Source organism: Ruditapes philippinarum, unplaced genomic scaffold (genome assembly GCF_026571515.1).
Source record: "Ruditapes philippinarum isolate M1 unplaced genomic scaffold, ASM2657151v2 ctg10407_1_1_1_1, whole genome shotgun sequence".
Classification (NCBI taxonomy): Eukaryota; Metazoa; Mollusca; class Bivalvia; order Venerida; family Veneridae; genus Ruditapes; species Ruditapes philippinarum.
This window is the reverse complement of record NW_026866412.1, coordinates 1-24,623: the sequence shown is the minus strand read 5'-3', so window position 1 is coordinate 24,623 and position 24,623 is coordinate 1. Positions and strand designations below refer to the sequence as shown.

General features: G+C 32.0%; 2 protein-coding genes and 1 long non-coding RNA gene across 3 annotated transcripts; 2 read left to right on the top strand and 1 right to left on the bottom strand.

Annotated features, from left to right (window-relative positions):
* Window positions 1–9,430: 9,430 nt before the first annotated feature.
* Window positions 9,431–11,836, top strand: LOC132732406 (uncharacterized). Its single transcript, XR_009626033.1, has 3 exons — window positions 9,431–10,066; window positions 10,421–10,515; window positions 11,157–11,836. It is a non-coding gene; the product is annotated as an uncharacterized LOC132732406 (long non-coding RNA).
* Window position 11,837: 1 nt separating this feature from the next.
* LOC132732404 (serine/arginine-rich splicing factor 2-like) lies at window positions 11,838–14,965 on the bottom strand. Its single transcript, XM_060718818.1, has 3 exons — window positions 14,866–14,965; window positions 12,855–13,178; window positions 11,838–11,903 (listed from the first exon to the last, which is right to left on the bottom strand). Exons 1-3 carry the CDS (start codon window positions 14,901–14,903, stop codon window positions 11,885–11,887), a joined length of 381 nt encoding a protein of 126 aa, XP_060574801.1. The 5' UTR covers window positions 14,904–14,965; the 3' UTR covers window positions 11,838–11,884.
* Window positions 14,966–17,324: 2,359 nt separating this feature from the next.
* On the top strand, window positions 17,325–24,433 carry LOC132732405 (dynein axonemal heavy chain 10-like; the record flags this gene model as incomplete). Its single annotated transcript, XM_060718819.1, has 8 exons — window positions 17,325–17,847; window positions 19,084–19,245; window positions 19,622–19,794; window positions 20,198–20,422; window positions 20,977–21,788; window positions 22,029–22,227; window positions 22,408–22,524; window positions 24,008–24,433. Coding segments are annotated over exons 1-8 (2,337 nt in total), but the record flags the coding sequence as incomplete, so codon positions are not given.
* Window positions 24,434–24,623: the final 190 nt, after the last annotated feature.

Here is a 24,623-nt window from a genome sequence, read left to right as displayed (position 1 = left end):
ATTTCCTATACACTTTTAGGTATAACAGTTTTGTTTTGCAACTCTATCTTTGTTTAGACCATCATCCCAACTTCCAGACAAGAGGACAAAACTCTGTCATGCATTTTCAAATAAATTTTGCTAAAATTATGCCCTTTTCACTTTCTAAATAATTAATTAAATACTTTTGATTTTTTTCTACTTCAAATAGAGTTGATCCAATTTTTCTACTTCAAATACTACTGATCCATTTTCTACTTCAAATATGGTTATTTTTTTTACTACATCCTTTTCTTTCTATTTCAAATACTGCTCTTTATATATTATGATCAATTTTTCCTTCTTCAAATACTGCTGATCCATTCTTTCCTACTTCAAATATGCTGATCGCTTTTTTCTACTTCAAATATTGCTGAACCTTTTCTTTCTTGCTGATCAATTGTTTTCTACCTCAAATACTGTTGATCCATTTTTCTACTTCAAATGTGATGATCCATTTTTCTACATCAAATACTGCTGATCCATTTATTCTTTTTCAAATTCTGCTGATCCAATTTAATTTTTTTCTACTTCTAATACTGCTGATCCATTTTTTTCTACTTCAAATATGCTGATCCATTTTTTCTACATCAAATTCTACTAATCAATTTTTTCCACTTCTAAGACTGCTGATTCATTTTTCTACATCAAATCTGCTGATCAATCTCTTTTTTCCACTACAAATACTGCTGATTCTTTCTTCTCCTTGAAATACTGTTAATATATTTATTCTACTTCAAATTTCCTGATATGTTTTTCTACATCAAATACTGATGATCAATTTTTCCATCTTCAAATTCTGCTGATCGTTTTTCTTCTGCTTCAAATATGGCTTATCCATTTTTTCCTACTTCATATATTCGTGGTCCTTTTTATAATCCCTGAAAGGTGAGCATATATATATATAGTTGCCCCTTTTCTCCATTTTCTTGTGCAGGACATAACTCTGAAAATACATGAGGTATCAACAAGAAACTTAATAGGTAGACAGATGTCATTGAGAAGAAGTGCAGTGCACATGAACAGTAACTCTGCCTTGCCTAATTTTTTGAGTTATTGTCCTTTTTTCATTCTTACACTCTGAACTTTGTACGGGACATTACTCTGCACTGCACAAGAACCATGACTCTGCCTTGCTTAATTCTTATTTGAGTTATTGCCCTGTTTATTTTTACACTTTGATCTTTGAACATTACTCCAAAACACAAGAGGTATCAACAAGAAACTAAATAGACAGATAATAAAATGATCTCATTTAGTAGAAGAGCAGTGCGCAAAAACTGTAACTGTGCATTGTTTAATTTTGGAGTTAATGCCTTTTTTCATTTTTACACTTTGTCCGATATCAACAAGAAACTTTGTAGGTAGACAGATCTCATTTAGTAAAAGTGCAGTGCATAAAAACCATTACTCTGCACTTCTTAACTTTTGAGTATTAACTGCCTTTTGTCATTTTTATGCCCCCACAAAGTTGGAGCATATAGCGTTGCACTTGTCCGTCCGTCTGTACGTCCCAAAATCTTGTGAACGCAATTCCTCTTAAACCGGATGGCAGATTTTGCTTAAACTTACAGGGATGAACAACCTTAATGCGTAGATGGTAGCAAAGGAAGGAATTTTTGCTGCAACCAAATTTAACAGAATTATGGCCCTTTGTTGATTTTTTCACTATATACTATGTAGAAATTTTGTGAACGCAACTCCTCTTTAACCGGATGGCAGATTTTGCTTAAACTTACAGGGATGAACAACCTTAATGTGTAGATGTAGATGGTAGTAAAGGATGGAATTTTTGCTGCGACCAAATTTAAGAGAATTATGGCCCTTTGTTGATTTTTTCATTATATAACATATAGAAATTTTGTGAACGCAACTCCTCTTAAACCTGATGGCAGATTTTGCTTAAACTTCCAGGGATGAACAACCTTAATGTGTAGATGGTAGTAAGGGAAGGAATTTTTGCTGCGACCAAATTTAACAGAATTATGGCCCTTTGTTTATTTTTTCACTATATACTATGTAGAAATTTGGTGAACGCAACTCCTCTTAAACCGAATGGCAGATTTTGCTTAAACTTCCAGGGATGAACAACCTTAATGTGTAGATGGTAGTAAAGGAAGGAATTTTTGCTGCGACTAAATTTAACAGAATTATGGCCCTTTGTTGATTTTTAGTTTTCAACTTGTGGCACATGTAGTCCAAAAAATATTTGACCTAGAGTCATAAGATTGACAGAACAGTGGCATGTGGGGGCATCCGTGTCCTATATGAACACATTTCTAGTTCATACTTGTTTTTATACCACAATGTAACTCCAACAGTATGAAAACTACTGACTTGAAACTTTACAGACAGATAGATCTAATAGTGGAAAAGTGCAGCGCACAAGAACCATAACTCTGCTTTCTAATTTTAAAGTTACTGCCCTTGACACAGTATATAGTGTTGATACTTTCTTCAAAGCATATTTAAAACATTTTAAACCTTTTTCAGCAACTACCCATTACATTATACATATACCTTTATGCTGAACTTGGTAAATACTTTATGGACAAACTACTTCTCTGTGTTCAAGACCAGTATTTCACAGGGGAGCATCATCTGTGGCTCGTTTTTTTCAGTAACTGCTTATCCTTTTTTTCTACCTCAATAACTGCTTCTTGATTTTTTTCTTTGAAAAATGATAAATTTTGATATGTCTGATTTTTTCCCCTTCATTATATATATATTACTACAGTCGACTCCACTTATAACGAACTCACTTATAACAAAATATCGTTAATAGAGAACTAAATCTGACATCTCCGGCCGGTTCCTTCTTTATCTTATATTAAATCACATTGCTTAATACGTACTCGCTTATAGCGAATTTTCGGCTATAACAAACCATTTTTTCAAGCCCCAAATGACAGAACACATTTAAAATTCCTCGGTTATAACAAACTGTTATAATTGAAATATCGGGATGCGATCGATTAGGATCAATACATGAATAACATTATAAATAATTAAACAATCAAATGATTGCACAAGTTAGTTATGGCTTCGGGGAATAAAGATTTTGAAAAATGTTCTCACAACATAATTTCCTACTTGTTACGGAAAATTTGTATTTCACACCCTTAGTTGATTGATGTAAATACCCGATAATTGCCAAGTTAGAATCGATTTTTTGTGTTTGCAATATTAACCAAAAGATAATAAACAAATAGCAAAAGAAAACAAATGGTAAGAACTTCATAGACAATCAATACATGAATAAATGTATGTACCATGTGAAGAATATGGCTTTTTCAAGGCAAATTTTTCCATACAAACAAGTCAGCAAGTTGTTGTTACTTCGCTTTTAGCGAACTTCGGATATAACGAACGATATTTCAATGTCCCATTGAGTTCGTTATAACCGGAGTCGACTGTATTTCATTTTTCAACTTCAGATACTGCTAATCAATTAGACTTCTTCCTTCAAAGGATTTTGATGTAACAGTAAATGCATTTATCACATACCTATGCCGCTTTTGCGACTACGTAAAAATCGTATTACACGGTCGTGCATATATTTTGATGTGATGTCATTTGTGTTATACAAACATAGCATTAAGACACGTTGCTAAATGTTAGCATTATACTATAGGTGTGTGAAAGGGGCCTTTTATAGGCCCCCATTATAGAAGGTAAAAAAAGCCCTGTATCTTAATGGTATCTGACCTCCCTAACAGCTTATTGTACCTTTGGAATATAATAACACAAAACGGCCTCCAACCTCCCCTTACAGCCGTCCTTACCACCCTTTACTACCTATAGACCATGTATTTACACTTACCACCCTTTACTACCTATAAACCATATATTTACACTTACCACACTTTACTACCTACAGAGCATAAATTTACACTTACCACTTTACTACCTACAGACCAAAAATTTACACTTACCACTTTACTACCTACGGACCATAAATTTACACTTACCACTTTACTACCTACAGACCATACATTTACACTTGTATAAACCACTTTACTACCTACAGACCATAAATTTACACTTACCACTTTAATACCTATAGACCATAAATTTACACTAACCACTTTACTACCTATAGACCATAAATTTACACTTACCACACTTTACTACCTATAGACCATAAATTTAGTTAATTTACACTTACCAATAGACCATAAATTTACACTTACCTATAGACCATAAATTTACACTTACCTATAGACCATAAATTTACACTATCTAAATGACCACAGACCTCCCCTTACCTACAAGGTCTCCAACTTCCCCTTACAGCTGTCCATACCACCAGGCCTTTACTTCCCACAGACAAGTTAAAGATTATAACTGCCTGTATAATTACCATGCACTTGAATTAATACCTAAGTTATTGTACTTGACAACTGACGTCCTGTCTACCTATAATATATATAAATCTACATTTTTTTTGTATTTTTTAAAAATTTTGTTCTTTTTTTATTTTGTTTTTCAAAAATTTTAATATTTTTTTTTGTATTTTTTAAAATCTTTTAAATTCTAATATCTACCAAATGCTGTAGCTCATCAGATATCTACTATTTAAACCAATGAATTCTATAAACCCAAAATGTTTAAAAAGAATTGAAAATTCATATTTAAATAATTTAAATTGAAACACTGTTAAAAAATTTAAATCATGTTCAAAACAAAAAGTTTTTAATACAAACACACAAAAAACAGCAACAACTTTAACTGTATTTACTAGTGCTGAATATTTAAAACATTTAGTCATAATGATCAAACAATAAAGTCTTCGTCTGAAGTTAAATATCTTGGTTTGAATATTGATTGTTACCTATCAGGAGATAAAATTGTCAAGAGCATTCTTTCAAAGGTGAATGGAAGATTACATTTTCTATACAGTTACAAAAATTGTTTATCGGAAGAAATAAAGAAACAATTATGTCCTGCCCTTTTGCTGTGTCACTTTGATTTTTCTTCATCTTCTTGGTACGAAGGACTGAGTAAGTCACTGAAGCACAAACTTCAAGTAGCTCAAAATAAGGTTGTGCGCTTTATAAAAGACTACACTCCTAGGACTTCCGTGACAAATAAGGTTCTGTCCGATCTTAAATTATTAAATGTCAATGATAGAGTTAGACAGTTAAGACTCAACCACATTCATAAAGTTTATTACAACAAAAGCCCTTCTTATTTAAAGGAATTGTTTAAGGTTTGTAGAATATCCAATTTAAGATCTAGTAATTTTAATTTTGTTTTGCCTCAAAATGATTCTTATGTTAAAAATACATTTTTCTACAATGCCATAAAAGACTGGAATTCTTTACCAGACAACATTAGATCAATTGACAATATCCAAACATTTAAAACGAAAGTAAAACTTTTTTTAAGTAATGAAAATGATAAACAAGTGAATAATATGTTTATTTATTATTAAATTGATGTGTAACTTATGATAAGGTTTTGTAACATGTTTATGTTGTACTTGATATGTTTTAGTTTAAACGAAATTTATTTCATTTTGTTTGTGTACAATGTACTTGTCTTATTATATTGAAAAATGTGTCTTGATTGTTGAAAATTGTCATTTATTTTAACTTCTTTATAATTCATTTATTATTATGTAAGTTAGTGTAATAATTTTACAGTAAATGGACCCCATTGGAAATAAGCTTTTAGCTTAATGGGCAATCCTAGGGTTACATAGAACATACTCATTAATTAATCTTATAATTATTTTTGTTGCATTTATGTGTGTGTTTTTATATATATGCAAGTTGATATCTGTGATAAAATTGTATGTGTATATGTCTTATAATTCCCTGAATAAATCGATACGATAATTAAAATCTAAGTATAGAAAGGGATGTAACTCTTATAAAAATGAAAGAAGAGTAATGGCTCTTAGATATTACTTACTAATAAGGTGCCTTTAATACTATCTTAGGTTAGTGAAAAGCATCAAAGATTATAGCAATTTGTGCGAAGATAAAAATGCATTAATGTTTTTACCATAAAGAAATCCTGAAAGAATTATCATTATAAAAAATGTTTCTGGTAAATTACTATTTTCTAGAAAAAAAAATACATTTGAACTGACTAAAATTTCAGTAATGTGATATTATCTTCAATCAGGTATGTATATTAATATAAAATATTAAAATGTAAAATCAGGTATGAATATTAATATAAAATATTAAAATGGATATGTTTGATTTAAATATGTTTATGTTAAACTTTTAATTGAGCACTAATATTTCAAACAGGAATCAATTTTAGAAACAAAATAACTAACCAATTAATTATGTTAAAAACTAAAATTGTCACTTAAATGAACATAATTATATGTCTCTTTAAGTACTGTTACGTAACTTGTAAAACAGTTCATAAGGGACCTCTGTATGAAAGTTTGCAGAAGTTAGTATTTTCAGGTTAAGTGGTTGCTACTTAAATAAATAATACTTAGATAAAAATTTGATCCCAATGTTTTAAATCAAGTATTTAAGCAAAAATATAGCTAGATATATGGATGAAATTTCAGAAAACTGGTGAAATTACTAACTGAAGGGTTATTGACAACATCATTGGATAAAAATTATCAGAAACAAGAACGTGTTTGTTAAACACAAATGCCCCCGGCTCAGATTTTTGTCAGTAGCAATATTTCAAAAAATGTTTACCCATTCACTAATTAAGTTATGGAAAGAAAAATTGCCAAAAAATTGTAAACACAAGTTATATAGCTTGACAAAGTCATGGCATTTTGTAATTGTGAAAAATATAAGTTGCCAAGACATTGCTCTGATTTGTGAAGTTGAAAAATATTACATCTGTCATTAAATAAAGGCTGTATGGGCAAAAGTGTAAAAATCAATTTTGAGCACTGGTGACCTTGACCAAACTGACCCCTAACTCTATCCAAAAGAAGAGTACCATGTAAGTTATCTTCCTACCAAATAGGAAATACATCTGTCAATAAATAAAGGCTGTATGGGCAAAAGTGTAAAAATCTATTTTTAGCACTGGTGACCTTGACCCAACTGACCCCTTACTCCATCCAAAGGAAGAATACCATGCAAGTTATCTTCCTACCAAATATGAAATACATCTGTCAATATATAAAGGCTGTATGGGCAAAAGTGTAAAAATCTATTTTTAGCACAAGTGACCTTGACCCACTGGTCCCTACCCCAATCTAAAGGATGAATACCATGCAAGTTATCTTCCTACCAAATATAAAATATATCATGAGCAAATGTGTAAAAATCTATTTTTAGCACTGGTGACCTTGACCCAACTGACCACTAACTCCATCAAAGTTTATGTTTTTATCAATTATAATCACATCTGTCTATAGAATAAGGTCAATACACCTGTAAAAATGTAAAAATCCATTTTTATCATTGGTGACCTTGACATTGGTAACATTGACCTTGACCCAAATGACCCCTTACTAATCCTAAAGAAGAAGGACCTCCCTTGGCATGTTTGTATTAAACTAAGACATCAACTAAAAAATAAAGGCTGTATGAGCAAAAATGTTTATATTTATTTTTTAAACCAGTGACCTTGACCTTGACCCTAGAGACGGCTTACTCCACAAAAAATTAGAGGACCATCAAAGGTATCCACCTACTAAATATGAAAGATATCATTAAAGAAATTTAAGATAAATCCAACTTGCCGAAATAGGTTAACCAGACAAGGCCCTATTTTCAAAGTGAAAAAAGGGAAATAACTGGAAAATATGGATGACACAGTTATATAACTTGGCAATATCATGTACTTTGTATTGATAAGTAAGTGTGGAAATTATAAAGCCATTAGTATAGATAGAACTTAAGATATTTCCAACTTGCCGTTTTAGGTTAACCATTATTCATTTTCTAAGTGCTGAAAAGGGCAATAACTTGGTAAATATGAAAGCCAGAGTTATGAAACTTGCCCAGATCATGTACTTTGTATTGATTAGTAAGTGTGTAAACTTAGAAGCCATTGGTACAGGTAGAACTTAAGAAAAATCCAACTTGCCGTTCTAGGTTAACCTTGTATGGACAGACGGTTCAATTACTATATGCCCGAGGGCATAAAAATAACTAACTACCCTACACCCCTACAGCATTACTACACTACAATAACTATATAAACTAGTAAAAATACCTCCGAAAGTTGGGATGACTTGGGTTGATGTGACCCGTACGAAAAAGTAAGACGGAATCCGCCTTATATAAGGCGGATTCCGTCTAAAATATTCAGAAAATCCACATTTTCCTGCTAGGTTAAGGCGGACATGGAATTTCTAGCAAAGTCCGCCTAAGTTTCTGAAATTTCCGCCTAAATTCTCAAACAGATTCCGCCTAGAGCTTAGGCAGAAAAGGATAAATGTAAAGTCTTAGGCGAAAAATTCAACTTAGTCTTATTTCTTAGGCGTAACTTCCGACTTAGTCATTCAAGGAAACCTTGTGTGTTATGCGGACAACTCAATTTAAGCGGAATTTCGGACTTCATCATATTTTGAATATTAGTACACACTGTCAAACAAAAATAACATAATTATGTATATTTACATATTCTAATGATTTAATCATTATTTTTACATAAGTATTTCCATTATTGTTTAATGGTAGTCCTGATCTTTTACAGTAACTGTTAGTATTAGCTTTTGAGTATTAAAATGTGTGTCAGTTGAATAACAGTATTTAATTCTTATCACTGAAACTTGTCTTATTTGACACCATTTTGTGTCGATTGTGACCACCCTCCCCAAACCAAAAGGAAAGCTTGCGGTAAGCTTGATGCAAGCTTACATTGGCTATTTATGCTTGCTGTAAGCTTGCCAGTTAAATTTCATACAGAATTCTTTAACTTGCGCACTAAGCTTACAAGAACAATTTTTGTCACATTAGCTTGTGCAAGCTTTTTTGAAAATTTGGACTTAGAAAATTCTGTGATTAAAGCAGTCTGGGAAATAAAAAGTAGTGAAAATTTTCTAAGCACAAAAACTTTAAAATGTTTATAAAAATCATTTCACTCAAACTAATTAGCATTTATATAATATAATGGGATTCAAATGATAACATTTCTTTCAATTAGTTTTTATCTGCCTGTCTAATACATTCTATGTTTTTAAGATTCATATAACTTTATCAAAGTTTTTAATTACTGTTATTAAAATCTTGTTACTTTCCCAAAATTATTAATTGATGCCATGTCAAAAATTAGATAACACCACAATGTGGCATCTGCATGATGTGACAGTAAAAAAAAGAAAATCACCCAAAATCAATATGAAAGAGGAAGTCATACAAATTTTTAATAAAAGTTTTCAACACAATTAAACTAAGATAAAGTCAGTATTTTAAATTAATTATTATCATATTATGAAAGTTAGCAAAATCCACATTTCTTAACAACTGTGAACAATTACAATCAAATATAATGTCAACATTATATATTGTCTAATGACTAATTTTTTTTTCTTTCAATCACTTGTTAATTTGTTTTATTTATGTCTAATTTTTAATTCATTTGCACATTCAGTATATCCCTTCTTTTAATTAAATATTAACTATCTTGTGCAGAAGTTATTGATAGTATAAGATGGTCTCCCATGAGTATTAATTGTAGACTGTAACAGTAACATACTGTACATGCCATAAACATTTGTAACTGGTCAGAGTGAGTGGTTGGTCAAGTGCAACTAATTACTTTCTCCCTGCTGTTTACATAATGACCAGTGTCAAACTCACCTATCTAATATAAAGGAAAGTGTGAGATAAGTGGGGTTTACAACATGTAATCTAATATCCTGAACCAATCTGGTATCAGGATCTGATCTCAGAAAATTCAAATATTACTCAGGAAGTTCATTTGGACCTCAGTGCTTATAACATTAGGAGTAGAGTTAAACATGTGACTTAAGCGCCATTTAGATGAAACAACTTAATAAAATTTAATGTGAACTTTAATAAAATTATAATGGGAGTACATTAAATGAGTTCTTCATTCAGATGGAAATGGAAATTTACTAATGTTCAATGGAATAATGGTAAGTTATTTACACTATTTTCATACAACAGTCTTTTCAAATTTACCTTGTAAATGATTTACACTTTTTAATTTTAGTTTTTCTTCATAAATTTTACATATGTGCTGGTGTAAATCTTTTTCACTTAGTTTTATTGAGTGGGAATTTTCAAATCTGCCCTTTTTACCAGTAAATTTCATTCCTGGTCATGATTTTTCATTTAAATAAACATTTACATTCTTGGGATATTTCAGTAAATTATGGGTTTATATTAACTGAGTACTTGAAACTTTTTTAACTATCAGAAAAGCATTTTGAATTTACTCAATTTATAATAAATATATGTATTCAGTAGTGATTTTTTTTAATTTACAGGAAAACTTACAATGCCCACAGGTACCATAGAAAGTTTCAAATTATAATGATGACGAAGAAGAAGAAAATTGAGTTGATAACAGAAATAATTGATGGTTAGTTTTGTTACTCAATAAGGTTAGATAACTGATAAAAATAATGAAATAAATAATAATCATTGATTTGAACAATTTTCAATCTTAGTATATACAACTTTCAATGTAGTATATTATTTCCATTTAAACAAAATGATTGTATAGATTTAATTTTTGTATATTAAAGATTTACTTAAATTACAATATTATTTATCTTAAAGGTTTGTAAAATACTTAAATGCACGTATTACTTTCACTAGTTAAAATTGTTGTCAATTAAAGCAAAAGTTCTAATAAAGATTCATGATCAATTCTGATGTAGCAGTCATTTAACCAGTAGGAATGCAAATAATTTTCAAATGTATTGTTTATAACAATTATAAACAATTGCATTGCTAGATATAGATCTACATGTTGTTGACATTATTTATAGCAATATTTAACAAAATTGAAAACTATTGCAGCTTGAAGAACAATTTTAAATTTATAAATAATAATTAAACTGGCAAGATTGCCAAAAAATAAAATTTTACTATTGCCTAAGAAATAATATTTTACTATGCCTGTGCTTTCAAATATTGATCTTTTTAATTACATGATAATAATACCAATCATATGCATACAAAACATAAATAATTAATTATTATACAAATATTTTTCAGTGTGTACAACAGGCTTTAAATGATATGGATAGTTGTGTGCCACAGTGAAGCCATTTTGAAAGACTGCATCTGTAAAGGACATGATTTATCATATTACAACATGGATACTTATTTGGAAAAAAAAAACAAACAGTTATCTTAAATAAATATTTTGTTTTATATTTTCTCAGCTTGGTAGACATTTATCATTTTTTGTATTTGTGCAATAGAATAATGTTTGTTAAGATCTCTAATGTAAATCTAGAAATATTAGTTGAAATGAATAAATTAATTCTATTAAATATTAGTTTATTAAAATATTATACCTTATTACATGACAATTAAAATTTTTTATTTGTTACAAGGCGGAAATTTTTCCGCCTAGGATTTTTCCTGCGGAATCCGCTTAAGGTAGGCGGAATCCGCCTAAGGTAGGCGGAATCCGCCTAAGGTAGGCGGAATTTGCCTAAGGTAGGCGGAATCCGCTGACATAGCCAGACTTTAAGCGGAATATTTAAATGAGCTAAGGCGGATTCCGTCTAGATAGGCGGATTCCACCTTAGCTCATTTAAATATTTCGCACCATATTCCGCTTAAGGTCCGCCTAAGAACCAATATTCAACTCTATTCAGTTTAAGGCGGAATCCGCTTTACTATATAGGCGGATTCCACCTACAGTCAGGGCGGAAGTTTTCGTACGGGGGATGGCAGACCGTTTTGCAGCAGGATACCAATCTGTATCATCGTTCCTACCACGCTTGCGGCTCACTGAAATATATAATATCTCATGTTTATTTCAAAGATATTTTTATAAAATAATAATTACAACACTTAAATTCACTTCAATCTTGTAAAGGCCATCATACTTCACATATAGCATTACAATTATAAATTTGTAATTACCTAAAAATAAATGGAAATATATAGAATGCATATTTTCAAGTTAAAACAACATGAAATGACTGACCAAATCTTATTTTCGAATATGCAACATGTGAGAAAATAATGATAGCCATCTGACACTGGTGAAGTGAAGGCTGAAATAAAACATAAACAGGCATGATATTATAAATGAGATGAGCACCTTTCTTACTGCTGTCCTTGCTATTTTTAGACAGCAGGAGACTGAAGTCAAAGTGCTCTTCAGCCTCAACACGCCATTCCTCCATCTGACAGATCATCTCATTTGTGAGGCTGGTAAAACAATAACGAGATGTTTAGTATAAATCTATGTTTCACAATAACAATAAAAACAGTCATGACATGAGTGTGACAACAGGCCCTTTTCTGAAATTTTTTTTTGGGGAAAAAAATGATTAAATTGATATCTAAAATACATTTTTTCCCAACCCTGTTTTTGTCAGAGCTGTAAATTAATATAGTAAAATTTTGCACTGTTTAAATAAAAAAAAATTACATTTTCATTTTACTTTTATATATCTGTAGCTATCATTTTTCCATCTTTTTTGTTTAAGATTAACATGGAAAAGGGCCTATTAACATAAATAATTTCCTTATTATAATATTATCATTATTATTACAATATAATTAGCAAATACTCAAATCACTGTTACTTAAAAAAGGAGACTGTTAATCTGTAATTATTTAATAGAACAAAATATTACAATTTACAATCTAAAAATACCTATTAATTATGGGTACATTTTTAATTATTTTTAATCAAAGACAATTTGTATAAACTTTGTATAAAGTACTTACTGTGTACCGAATAGCTCAGGGAATTCTGGTTCGTTGAGCTGATCAAGTAATAGAGGCACTTCCTCTCTTGCAGGTGTTGATGTCTGGTCTATCTTGATGACCCGAGAACTAGTACCATTACCACTAGGTCTAATATCCCTAGACTGATTGGGACTAGGGGTCCTAGACCTAATGGAATGGCACTTGTCCCTGGTACATCTAGATCTTGACCTGGGACTAGGAGCCTTACATCTATTGGAATGGCACTTGTCCCTGGTACATCTAGATCTCGACCTGGACCTGGGACGTCTAGACCTAGACCTAGATCTAGAACGTCTTCTTTGTCTGAAAATATAATTATTAAAATTAAAGAAATGAAATGAAAAAAAAAAAATTAAATGAAAAAAAATAATAATGTTACAACAATGTCAAAATATCTGAGACTGTCCAATATAAACGTTGATACTGGATCTACAAAGTAGAAAGCCTGATCTGTATTTGAACTTGAGCATACATGTCAACTCTCCCTCTTTGAGCGGGTGACTCCGACTTTCTGCTTATAATTAACTTTAATTGCTTATTTACAACAGAAAAACATATCAATATAAATAATCAATCCTGACATGATTATTAAGAATGGAAATAATTTTTTTAACTTTCCTAAAAAATGTCCAAAAAATGGGAGTAAAACGTCCATACAATTGACAAATTGGGAGTGAAACGTCTACAATGTAGGTGTAGGTCTTGGGAGTGACACGTCTCGATAGTGAAATGTCTTGCATGGGAGTGAAACGTCTGACATTCTGTTGAATAAACCCTTAAAGAAATTGTCGGCTTCTCAAAGAAGCACATGGTCATCTGATACTACAAAACAATTGGGAAAGAAAAAATATCGAGCTTTTTACCTCAAATAAAAATTGTGAAGAAAAAATGAAGCTACAGTAGATTTATAGTAAAATAGAATCTACCATAGGCACTTGGTTTCGGGATAAAATAACCCTTTGAGAGGTTTGTAGAACTCAAATATAATTGAATGTTACAATTTTTTTAACGTAGATGTCTCTTTTCTAAAACCGTCATTTTTCCGAATAGAGTCTATATCGGAAAAATGACGGTTTTAGAAAAGAGACATCTACTGACGGTAACATTCAATTATATTTGAGTTCTACAAACCTCTCAAAGGGTTATTTTATCCCGAAACCAAGTGCCTATGGAATCTACATGCAAAAATCAAATTGTGCGGCCATTAAACTCGTATCTAAGGAGCGGATGCTGCGCATGAAAGCTAACCAATCAAAACATAGCTTTCAAATACAATGGCGGACTTAAAGAAAATAGTCCGCCGCAAATGAATTAATGTACATGTATCGGTTTTCATGCACGAAAATTGCCTATTCGTGAATTTCCATCATTCAAAATTATCTAAATAATAAATAATTGTTTGATGTAAAGATATGTTGTATCATTATGTGATATGTTTTACGGAAAAACCATAATCTATAAATAGAACAAGTAGCGGTTGCTATGCTAAGGGCGGAATCAAATTAAACCGATTTTGCTGGTCATTTCCAATCCAATTTAATCTGAGAAATGTATATTTTTCTTCCTTAAATTATAGTTTATCGTGTTTTGAATAAAACTTATTGTAAACACTGCATTTTCGGTAGAATTTTCAGGCTACCTATGCAGTTGATTGTCGATTGAAAAGTTTTTTTCGGCGGCATTTTTTTAAAACTTACTATTTTGTTTACCGGCACTGTATCGATATTAAACGGCACAAATATAACAACATAAAGGTTTTGGAAATAAAAATAAATAATGGGAATATTGTACAATTTTTTTCTGGTTCAGAAATTAACATCGTGTCTGTAAACCTTACCCCGCCCACTTTGATGTAGCAGCAGACTGAAATCGCGATTTAAATATCAAAAAATCATTTAAATGAAACTGAAATAACAGTTACAGAATAGCATACGTTGAAGATATAATATTCATACATTAATTTAAGTGTTTAAAATGCTAAAACACTTACGAATAGTATGAAGATTTTCTTTCCCTGTCAGAGCGCATATTTTCAATGTTAGCTTTGACTGCAGATGTATGAATCTGAACGTGCCAGCCTGACAACAAGGCCCTTTATATATGGTATCCAGGGGGTAGGTCGACCAATCAGTGCCGACTATCCAGTCGACCAATCAGGAACTAGCATTCAAAAGTTCGCGGGCACCAAACTCTTGTGTTTTTAATTGCATTAAAACATTATTTATAAAATAACTACGCATCGGATTTGAGCTCTGTTTTTTGACAATAAATAAGTGTACAGTTCCTCAATATTTTAAAACATTTCTACCACGATGTTCATTGATATGTGAATTTTCTCGGTAATTGTTTGTGCATTTTCAGTCAAAATTTTTAAATTATGAATAAAAGCAGCTTATATTTTTGATAATATGCAATTGAATGCACTTATTCAGGAATAAAATAAAGTAACATGCAGAACTTACGATGGCAATCATTTAATGCACTGCAAAAACAATTTCAAATTCATATTTCAATAGGAAAAAATGTCTAGTAAAAACACAGCCTTTGCGTCTCATTTGTTGTGCATGATATGACTTCACGCAATGATACTTTTTGCAATGTCTTATGTGATTTGACAGTCAACATGCATAAATATTTTTATTTTAATTGTAGATTCTTAAATAGAAATAGATTAAACATGAAACAGGTCAAAACTAAAAATGTTACAGGTTTCGGTTCGATATAGATCTAGCTAGAGCTCTCGAGCTAGCCTGTTCACAGATTGTCGAACAGGTTTATAGGCCTCTGATACGCGGGTATGAGGTGACCATTCTTGTGCCTAGTAAAAAGCCTATTGCCGTGAAGGGAATCGTCAAAACTATTGCACTGTTTATTTTTCAAGAAAATAAAATATAAGGTTAGATCACGGCCGTCTACCTAGACTCCGAAAAATTGTGCTTTTTAGGAGAATTTGCAGAGTTTGCAATATACACAGAAAGAACAAATAGATGCATCAAGTCATACCAATGACAAGCGGGCATCTGGAAGCCATGTTTTTTAAAGTGACTAAAATGCTCATTTTTTCATTGACAAGTTTAGCTGAATTTCAAAAGATTGACTGTTATAATGATGACTTTTACAACACGGTCATCTAGCGACCTTGATTCTTGTGCGTGAACCATGGGAACGAATGGCGCCCCAAACCATTGCACTGTTTAATTTGCAAGATATTGGACCGAAATGTATAGGTCACAATTAGCTCCAGAAAGTGTTGTTTTTTACAAAATTAGAAGAGTTTATAGGGTTTTTAGAAAGATTAAATTTCTATAACAACTAACACCCATGCCATGCTGGCATTGGGCGGCTTTGTTTCTTAAGCTTATGCCAAGACTCTTATAACATGTATAACTGGACCTTCTTAGAAATTATACTAGTCAATTGGCAACGGTATCGAAAAATAAGTAGGTCACAATGGGTTCCAGAAAATGGTCCCTTTTTACGAAATTCGTAAAGTTTATATACAGAAGGAAAAATAATGTGATGGCTTAAAAGAGTATGATACGAAGACATTTAAGAGGCCATGTTTTTAAATGAGCTTAACAGTTTCTAAAGTTTCGAATGTTGCAGTTAAGGGCACACTCCAAGCTTTTGCACTGTATAGATTTCATAGAAAGTGGACCAATAGGTAAGTCACGCCAGGTGCTTTCTTACGACAATTAGTAATTTATACAGAAGATAAATCGCCTATATTTTGCCAAACTCTCAGAATCTATGTGAAAGACCCTGGTTAAAGATAGTCTAAGAAATGTCACAATCAAGGAAACGTTTTTCATGGTGTATGCTGAATCGGACTAAATTAAGTTTTCTTATCAACATAATGTTGTTATCACTCCTAACGGAGTTAAAGCTGCACACCTCCAGATGAGCAAAAATATTTCGGTAAAATAAAACCTGAGAAAAATGTACTTTAAGATTTTAGGGAAAGTATGAAGATTCAAAATTTTAGTAAAAATTTACATGTTATGTGTGATTGATGACAGATTTTTTTTCAGTATTTATAAATATATTTCTACTGTACATTACTAATACAGTAAGGGCTATTTTTGCATATTTTGACCTCTTTATAGCAATTAATTTACATATGTTGTAGAAGTGCCATTGAAAATGTGTCAACTTCTTTTGGTAACTTTACAATGTTATACTGTTAAATACATTTTCAAATTTTCATGAGAATTAGCATGAATCTTTAGGCGTGCTGCTTTAAGGCCACACACGTTTTATTTTAAGTAACTTTATCCCCATTTGATTTGAGAAAGCTATTGTATTTCAAAAACATTTATTTAGTACTGTGTAGCCTAAATCTCTTTAGAGAATTTTATTCATCAAATTTCAATCAAGTATATAGTCTTTCGCAGGTGCGTGACCGGTTTTGCTGCAACCCGTCGTTGCTAAGAGAATTTTGTAACAATATGGCCGATGGAGAAAATACACAAAAGTAGTTCCAGATTTTTTAATTATTACGCTTCTGGATATTTTTACTTTCAGAACCACCATATAACAAAATCGTATGCAAATGAAATATTTTGTAATTAAATTTAGTTTTTATTGGTGATATAACGGACAGAGTATTCCAGTACTGATAGATATTTTGAACTATTTTCAATCACGGAAAGTTATCAGTAATTTTTTTACATTCAGACGGACACCTGTTTTCCATGACAGCGTCTCGAGAAGTTTGGAACTTTTGAAAAATAATGTCAGAATAAAATCATGGATGACGAGCGAATAGATTGGATACGGCACCAAGTTTATCTTGGTTTAGACATTAACGAAACAGATCTAGAGGTTTTTGAAGAACTATTAGATCGTGATGATGGTGTTTGGGAAAGAGAGCTGGGGAAATTTTTGAATGACACTCCAGAAGAAAATGAATCGTCGATTGTTTTCTATAAAATCACGAAGGAGGAAGAAGAGGAAGTAGAAGTTGAATGTGGTAAATATTTTGCCAGTATTTTATTCCAATATCAGTTTATTATTTCTAGACATCAACAATATTATATTTGATAAAGAAAATTAGATGGGAGCAAGAAACTTCACCCCACCCCCCCCCCCCCCCCCCCCCCCCCAAAAAAAAAAGAAAGAAAAAAAAGTCACCTCTGCAACATTTAATTTATCTAGACATAAAACTAGAGCTGTCATCGATATCGACAATATCGATGTATCGTTGATATTTTTTTGTTGATCAATAATCGATGCACATTTTAAAAAATCGATACTTTTGACTTATAAATTAAATGTCTAGAAATTATACAATTCACCCAAAATATATGCAGAAACAATTATTTATATCAAATGTGATACTTTTGTTATATAGTGGAATTATTTCATAGCAATGGTGACAAAAAATATTGTCTAGAAAAAATCATGCAGTGGACAAGACACTGTACAGAACATGTTTTTGACTGAAATCATTGAAACTTGTATGAAAGTTTATGAAAGACAAGTGAGTATAGGATATTATCGATATATTGGTGTATCGTTGATTTTAGTTACTTGATATCGATATATCGCTGATATGCTTTGCACTGAATCAATGACAGCTCTACATAAAACCCCTGCTACAGTTTACCAAATCTCCACATACTGCATTGGCAATCTTTTGTTTTTGGACAGTGTGTTATTTGTCTGCACTTGCACGGGTAATTCATTGTCATCTCAGCAATCACAATGCGTTTTCAACTTCAAGGTTACTGACTGTTTTGTAGCTAGGAGATTTTATTGCGTCACTAGGCCTACAGGGTCATTACAGCAATTCCACTGCACTCGTCAGTAGATACAATGAAAAACATTTATATAAAATTATGTGTTATAAATTGGGATCATGGTGTTATGCATGCTTGTATTACACAGTAATTACAATACTACAAACTTACGGAAAGTTTGTTTTTTCTGCTATTTTTGTCACTGACATTTGAAAACGGAGTTAAAGTTCAAGTTAGCCAAAAAGACTAGAAAAAAGTGACTTCTCTTATAAGCCAAAATAGAGAGGTATATTCACTGACAGAAATAAACAATTTTTTTAGCTTGTATTGATATGTGAAAGTGTGTATCGATGTTGTATCGGATGACGAATATCGATGATATACATTTATCGATATCGCAATATTCAGTGACAGCCCTAGAGATTGGCAATATTACCTCTTTTTTATTGATGTCCTTAATCTTGCAGAGCCTGAGATTCCGGATATAACACAAGAAGAAGAGGCTGCAGAAGGTGAAGGTGGTGAACAAGCTCAGGGCGATGCAGCACCAGCAGAGGATGCTGAACCTAAAGAGCAAGCCCTAGGAGTTTCTACTCCCACAGGCGAGGCTGAGGAAGGTGCAAAGAAAGGTCAGTTTAAAAATATTTGTATTCAGTTGCAACATATATAACTCAATTTTTACCACTTAAAATTTTTTTTTATGCTGATAGGTATAGACCTTTACTTAAATTAAATTCTTTTGACTCTTGAAAAATTATATTGGTGTAAAAATAATGTGATCATATATTTTTGTTGTACTTATTTATCAATCAATTGGTTGACAATCTTAATAATTAAACAATGTAATTACACAGTATGTATTGTAGTACAGCACAGCACTGGAAATCTGAAATTTTGTAGAGCCTTAGTTGGCACTCTTTGTTACTGTTGTTGATGTATATCTCAAACTGAGCCTTTATGTTTTACATCAGCTGTTCTTCACCTTCTATTCTACTTTAATGATAGGTGCAAGTGGTAAGAAGAGGCGTAAAGCCAGCACACCAGGAGGTGAGGCCAAGTCTGAAACTCCTACACCAAAACCTGAGGCACCTACACCTGAAGTAGCTGAATCAAAGAATGAAGAGGAAGAAGAAGGTGAGGGGGAAGATCAAGAGGAAGAGGACAAGGCCCCTAGAACAGTAAGAAATATGTTGTTGTTGTTGTTGTCTGAATATTTTAATTTGATTTTTCTTCTTTAAACTTTGTAGAAGTTTTAAATTGATTTTTGTTTAGATAACAATAAACAAAACAACTGCTAAACTAAATCATTTATTTCAAGAATGATTTTTTTTCTTTTGATTGATAAATTAGATAATAGTTTACATATAATGGTCTTAAATGTAAATTAAAATTCTTCAAATAAGACCACTGGTTTCCTTTAAAAACAGAGTATTTGCATGAATAGGTTTAAATGTAAATAGAAAATTTTCTTTTCTTTTGGAACCATTGATTCACAGCAGATCTAAAAGTGATATGAAACTGTATTTATGTGGATAAATTACTTTTTTTATAGAAATCAATGTATTTGTTATTTTATTTTAGAAAATAGTTGTGCAGAAAGTGTTGAGAACATACCTGTACATGTGTTACCAGCATCTACCAGAGGAATTTGCTGATCATGATAGCATGTACTTTATACGTAACACACCTGGTATGGTCCCTCTACCCAACACTAAGGAAGAAGCCCAGGAAAGTTTACCTAACTACTTTGAGATGGGAATTTTGAATGGACATTCACTTGTCATGTTGGAGCACATTATTGCACAGGTAAAATTTTGAGTTATATGCATGTGTCTGTAGTAATAACATTGTATAGAGAAAGCACATTGGTATAAGATCACAATTTTCAAAAGAAATTGTCAAATAATTCTCATTTTCTTAGTAAGTATGCCTTTACATCAGGTTTAGTATTCCTTGTTTAGACAGCTAGACCCAGTAAACATACTTGTTGGAAATTGCCTGAAATTCCTATTCTTCCCAATAATAATCATTTAGTCTCAATTAGGCTTTTGTTGCAGCTCAATTTTATTTCATTTTCCCAATTTTGTAGACAAGACCCATTCCCAAAAGGATGATAAAACAACCACATGTTGCTTAAGCATTGACTTGATCAACAAAAGGACTTAGTCATATTCTTTGAAAATTTCTTTTTGTTATGATATTCTTACTTCCTGTACCAGTTAAGCTGGAAAGTCACCATATGACTAAGAAGCTACCAATGTGACTAAAAACCTAACACCCAACACCCCCATCCACCCCAAAAAAAACAAAACAAAAAAAAAACAACAAATGAAACAATAGAGTTTTTCTATGTTTTTCAGGTGTACATGCCCCTGCTATCATACAACCAGCACAGAAATGGTGAAGTAAAAGAGGGCAAAAGTCGCCCAGAGACTCGGACTGACACCCGGGCATCACATAAAACTGAAGAGGAAGATAACAAAGAAGGCGAAAAGAAAGTTAATGTCGCAGAGTCTCGTGCTAAAGCCATGTTAAGAGATGAATTTCTTATCAGTATGCAGAAGTTTTCAGCAAGTATTACTCGTACTATTCAGCAGATTGAGGGAGAAGTAAGACTAGAAGTTCCAGAGATGGAACTTGGTGACAATATTGATGAAATTGTAGCCAACTCTGAACTGATGGACCAGATTAGAGAAGTTTGTCATGAATGGACAAAGCAGATAAGAGGTGCACTAGAACTCCAGTTGAAGAAAGTCCCACATGGTAAAGGTCCTTTGGCAGAGATTGATTTCTGGAGGGAGCGTAATGCAGCCTTGAGTGCTCTTACAGAACAGCTAAAAATCCCACAGGTTGCTAAAATGTTAGAAGCATATTCCCACCTAGAGGCTGACTTTGATGACGTAAAATCTGAACTGAATAAATATTATGTAGAAGCTAAAGACAATGTCAGATTTCTTTCAACTCTTGAACGACACTTTAAGAACATAGCTCATGGAGCGACATTTCAGGTAGTCATAGAAACAATACCGTCGATGATGAATGCGTTACGTATGGTGTGGATTATTTCCCGACATTATAACAAAGATGAAAGAATGGTTCCGTTGATGGAAAGAATTGCATGGGAGCTGGCTGAAAGAGTTGATAAAGTCATTAACATCAGGAATATCTTCAAGTAAATATCACACTGATTGTAGATTAATTCATGTAGATTTTTGGGAACATAAATTCTTTTATCCACTATAACTTAATTCATTTAACATTTCTTAGGTAGAGTAGCCAGTCACCTGTTATAATTATAATCAGGGGATTGTAAAATAAATATTTCTTTTTGTTAAAATATTCAAATTTTAAAATCTTGAATAGTATGTTTGAGTTGTACCAAAAAACTAATAACTGATGTTTCTTATTACAGAGATACCACTGATGAAGTTAAAAGAAGAACTTCTGAGGCAAAGAGAATGTTGCAGGTATGGAAGGAAAGTTATTTTGAGGTTAGAGCAAAGATTGAGCAGTCTGGACGTGATCAAAGATGGGAGTTTGATAGAAAGAAGCTGTTTGAGAGGACAGATTATATGTCTAATATCTGCCAGGACCTCTATGATGTTGCTCAGGTAATTGGATAGCGCTTGTAAACACAAACTAAGTATATATTATACAATTATCAGTTTTGAATTGCTAACTTAATGCTATATCTTGAACTATATCTTTTTTTTTTGTCTGTTGTACTTATTCCTGCTTTAAATTTATGACCTGTATAAAGTAATAATCTTATCAAATGAATGTTTGTACAGGTGCTAGAAGAGTTTTACAACATATTTGGACCAGAGTTGAAGGCAGTTACAGGAGATCCAAAACGTATTGAGGAAGTACTTGTGAGAGTTGATGCCCTTGTAACCCCACTGGAGGAGGTGTGTATTAATGATATTTACTTGTATCTTTGTAAAGATCCTAATATTGATCACTTTTGGAAAATAAAAAAAACACTTTGAATAATTCATGATTTACACACAGTCATTTCAGTTCTGATGAAACCAAGTTTCTTTACATGACGTTTTTCTTTAATTTTCATGTGATACATTTTTAGTCCCCTACCGGTTTACCGGAGGGGACTTTAGGTTTACCCTCCGTCTGTCCGTCTGTCCGTCCGTCCAGACAGTTTAGTCCCTTCCGTCTGTTCCTTACAGGTAGTATGACGATCCGTCCCAATGAACTGCGAGGGATTACCGCCTGATAATTCAAAAATACTGAAGATAATTCTTATATGAAAGTTGATATAGGATAGAAGTGGACAGTATGGAGAATTGATGACACAGGATTTCTCTTCTCACAGTAAAACCTTTCTGGTTGCTATTGCACTGAGAATAGACTGAAAATTATCAATTTTATCACATAACTGGAATCGTCGATTTAACGAAAAATCTTTGTAATACATTTATCTTTATAAAATTATATATGGATTTAAGAAAGTATGGAATTATCACGTTTTTTTCATTTTACTTACTATGTTGAATTCGGTTGCTATGGCAACAAATAGACTGAAAATATGGCAATTTTACACATAACCTGGATCCAGTGATAACACAAAAAGTACTGAAAATATGTTTATGAAACTTGACATATTGGTAGATGGCAGTATGGAAATTATGCACATCCTTTTTTATCTTCCTATGTTGAAATTCTGGTTGCTATGGCAACAAATTGACTGAATTTCAAGATTTCTGATTCTAGTTTTTAAGTTTTTTCACTATAAGTTCTTTATTTCTTAAGGTATTTTCTTCAAACTTTAAATATAAGTTGCTTGTCATCAACCACATCATATGTGACAAGGTTTACAACTCTAGCACAAAAAATTATCAGAATTACCTCCCTTGAACTTAAAATTTTCATTAAAAAACATTGTTTTTTTTTTTAATAACTTCTTTTTTCTGAATGTATCTACTTCAAACTTCATATAAATGTTTCTTATTGTCACTCAACATTTGTGAGTGTTCAATACTCTAGCAAGACTATTAGGGAGAATTACGCCCCTTTTGAACTTAGACTTTTTTTTGAGAAATTGGTAATTTTTACTCCAACTTCTTCAATCATGATAGGATTTTAAAAATGTTATATTTTGATAACAGGGATGTTTAAAAAATAACTTTAGAGTGTCCGTCTGTCTGTACATAAAAACTGTTTCCTGTGATCACTTTTAAAGAACTTTTTCAACAAATTTACTTAAAATAGGAACCTAAGTGAATGGCCAATGGCCCTTCAGAATGTTGCTTGGGCTCTTACCGGTAGGGGACTTATGGATTGCTTGCAATACTATGATAATTGCTTGTTTATGTTGTTTTTTAGCACTTTTCAAAATCTATATATTCAGATAAATCTGTTTTTGTTTTCTTGCAGGTTGCCTTTGATCCTTTTGTTATCCGCCACTCCTCTTCATGGAAGAGTGTTATGGACCACTTCAACAGGGAGGTTGTTGCCATTGAAAATGAAGCAAAGATGTTTATAGACGAGTCCTTCCAGTCACTGAGATCTGCCGAGGGAGCATTTAATCTGCTCCTGAAATTCAAACATATCCGATCTCGTGAAGCCATCAATGCTCAGATGATGCAGAAGTTCCGTGATATCTTGGTACAGTATCAGAAAGAGGTGGACACTATGGAGAATTTGTTTATGACACAGAGAGATTCACCACCTCTACACAAGAACCACCCTCCTATAGCTGGCTCTATTTACTGGGAGAGATCCCTGTTTCATCGTATCAAACATGTCATCATTAGATTCCAGTCAATGGAAGATATGATGCAGAGTGACATGGGCAAGGCGGTAAGAAACTAATATGAAATAAAATGTCTCTGTAAAAAATTGTTCCTCAGTGTTTAATAAAAAGTTTAACTGAATGAAATATACTCCTTTTTACATTTTTCTAAATTATTTTAAAAACTTAAACTGATGCTTTCAATAAAGTGATAGAATTATTTTCAGTAAAGAAACATAAAATCTCAAAATTAACTGA

What these genes read in the sequence shown, in the direction of transcription:
- LOC132732404 (XM_060718818.1), bottom strand. Translation starts at nt 14,903, where the DNA reads ATGCGCTCTGACAGGGAAAGAAAATCTTCATACTATTC. An exon ending in AGAAAATCTTCATACTATTC is followed by an intron (nt 13,179 to 14,865) that starts GTAAGTGTTTTA and finishes TTATATTTTCAG; the next exon opens with ACAAAGAAGACGTTCTAGAT.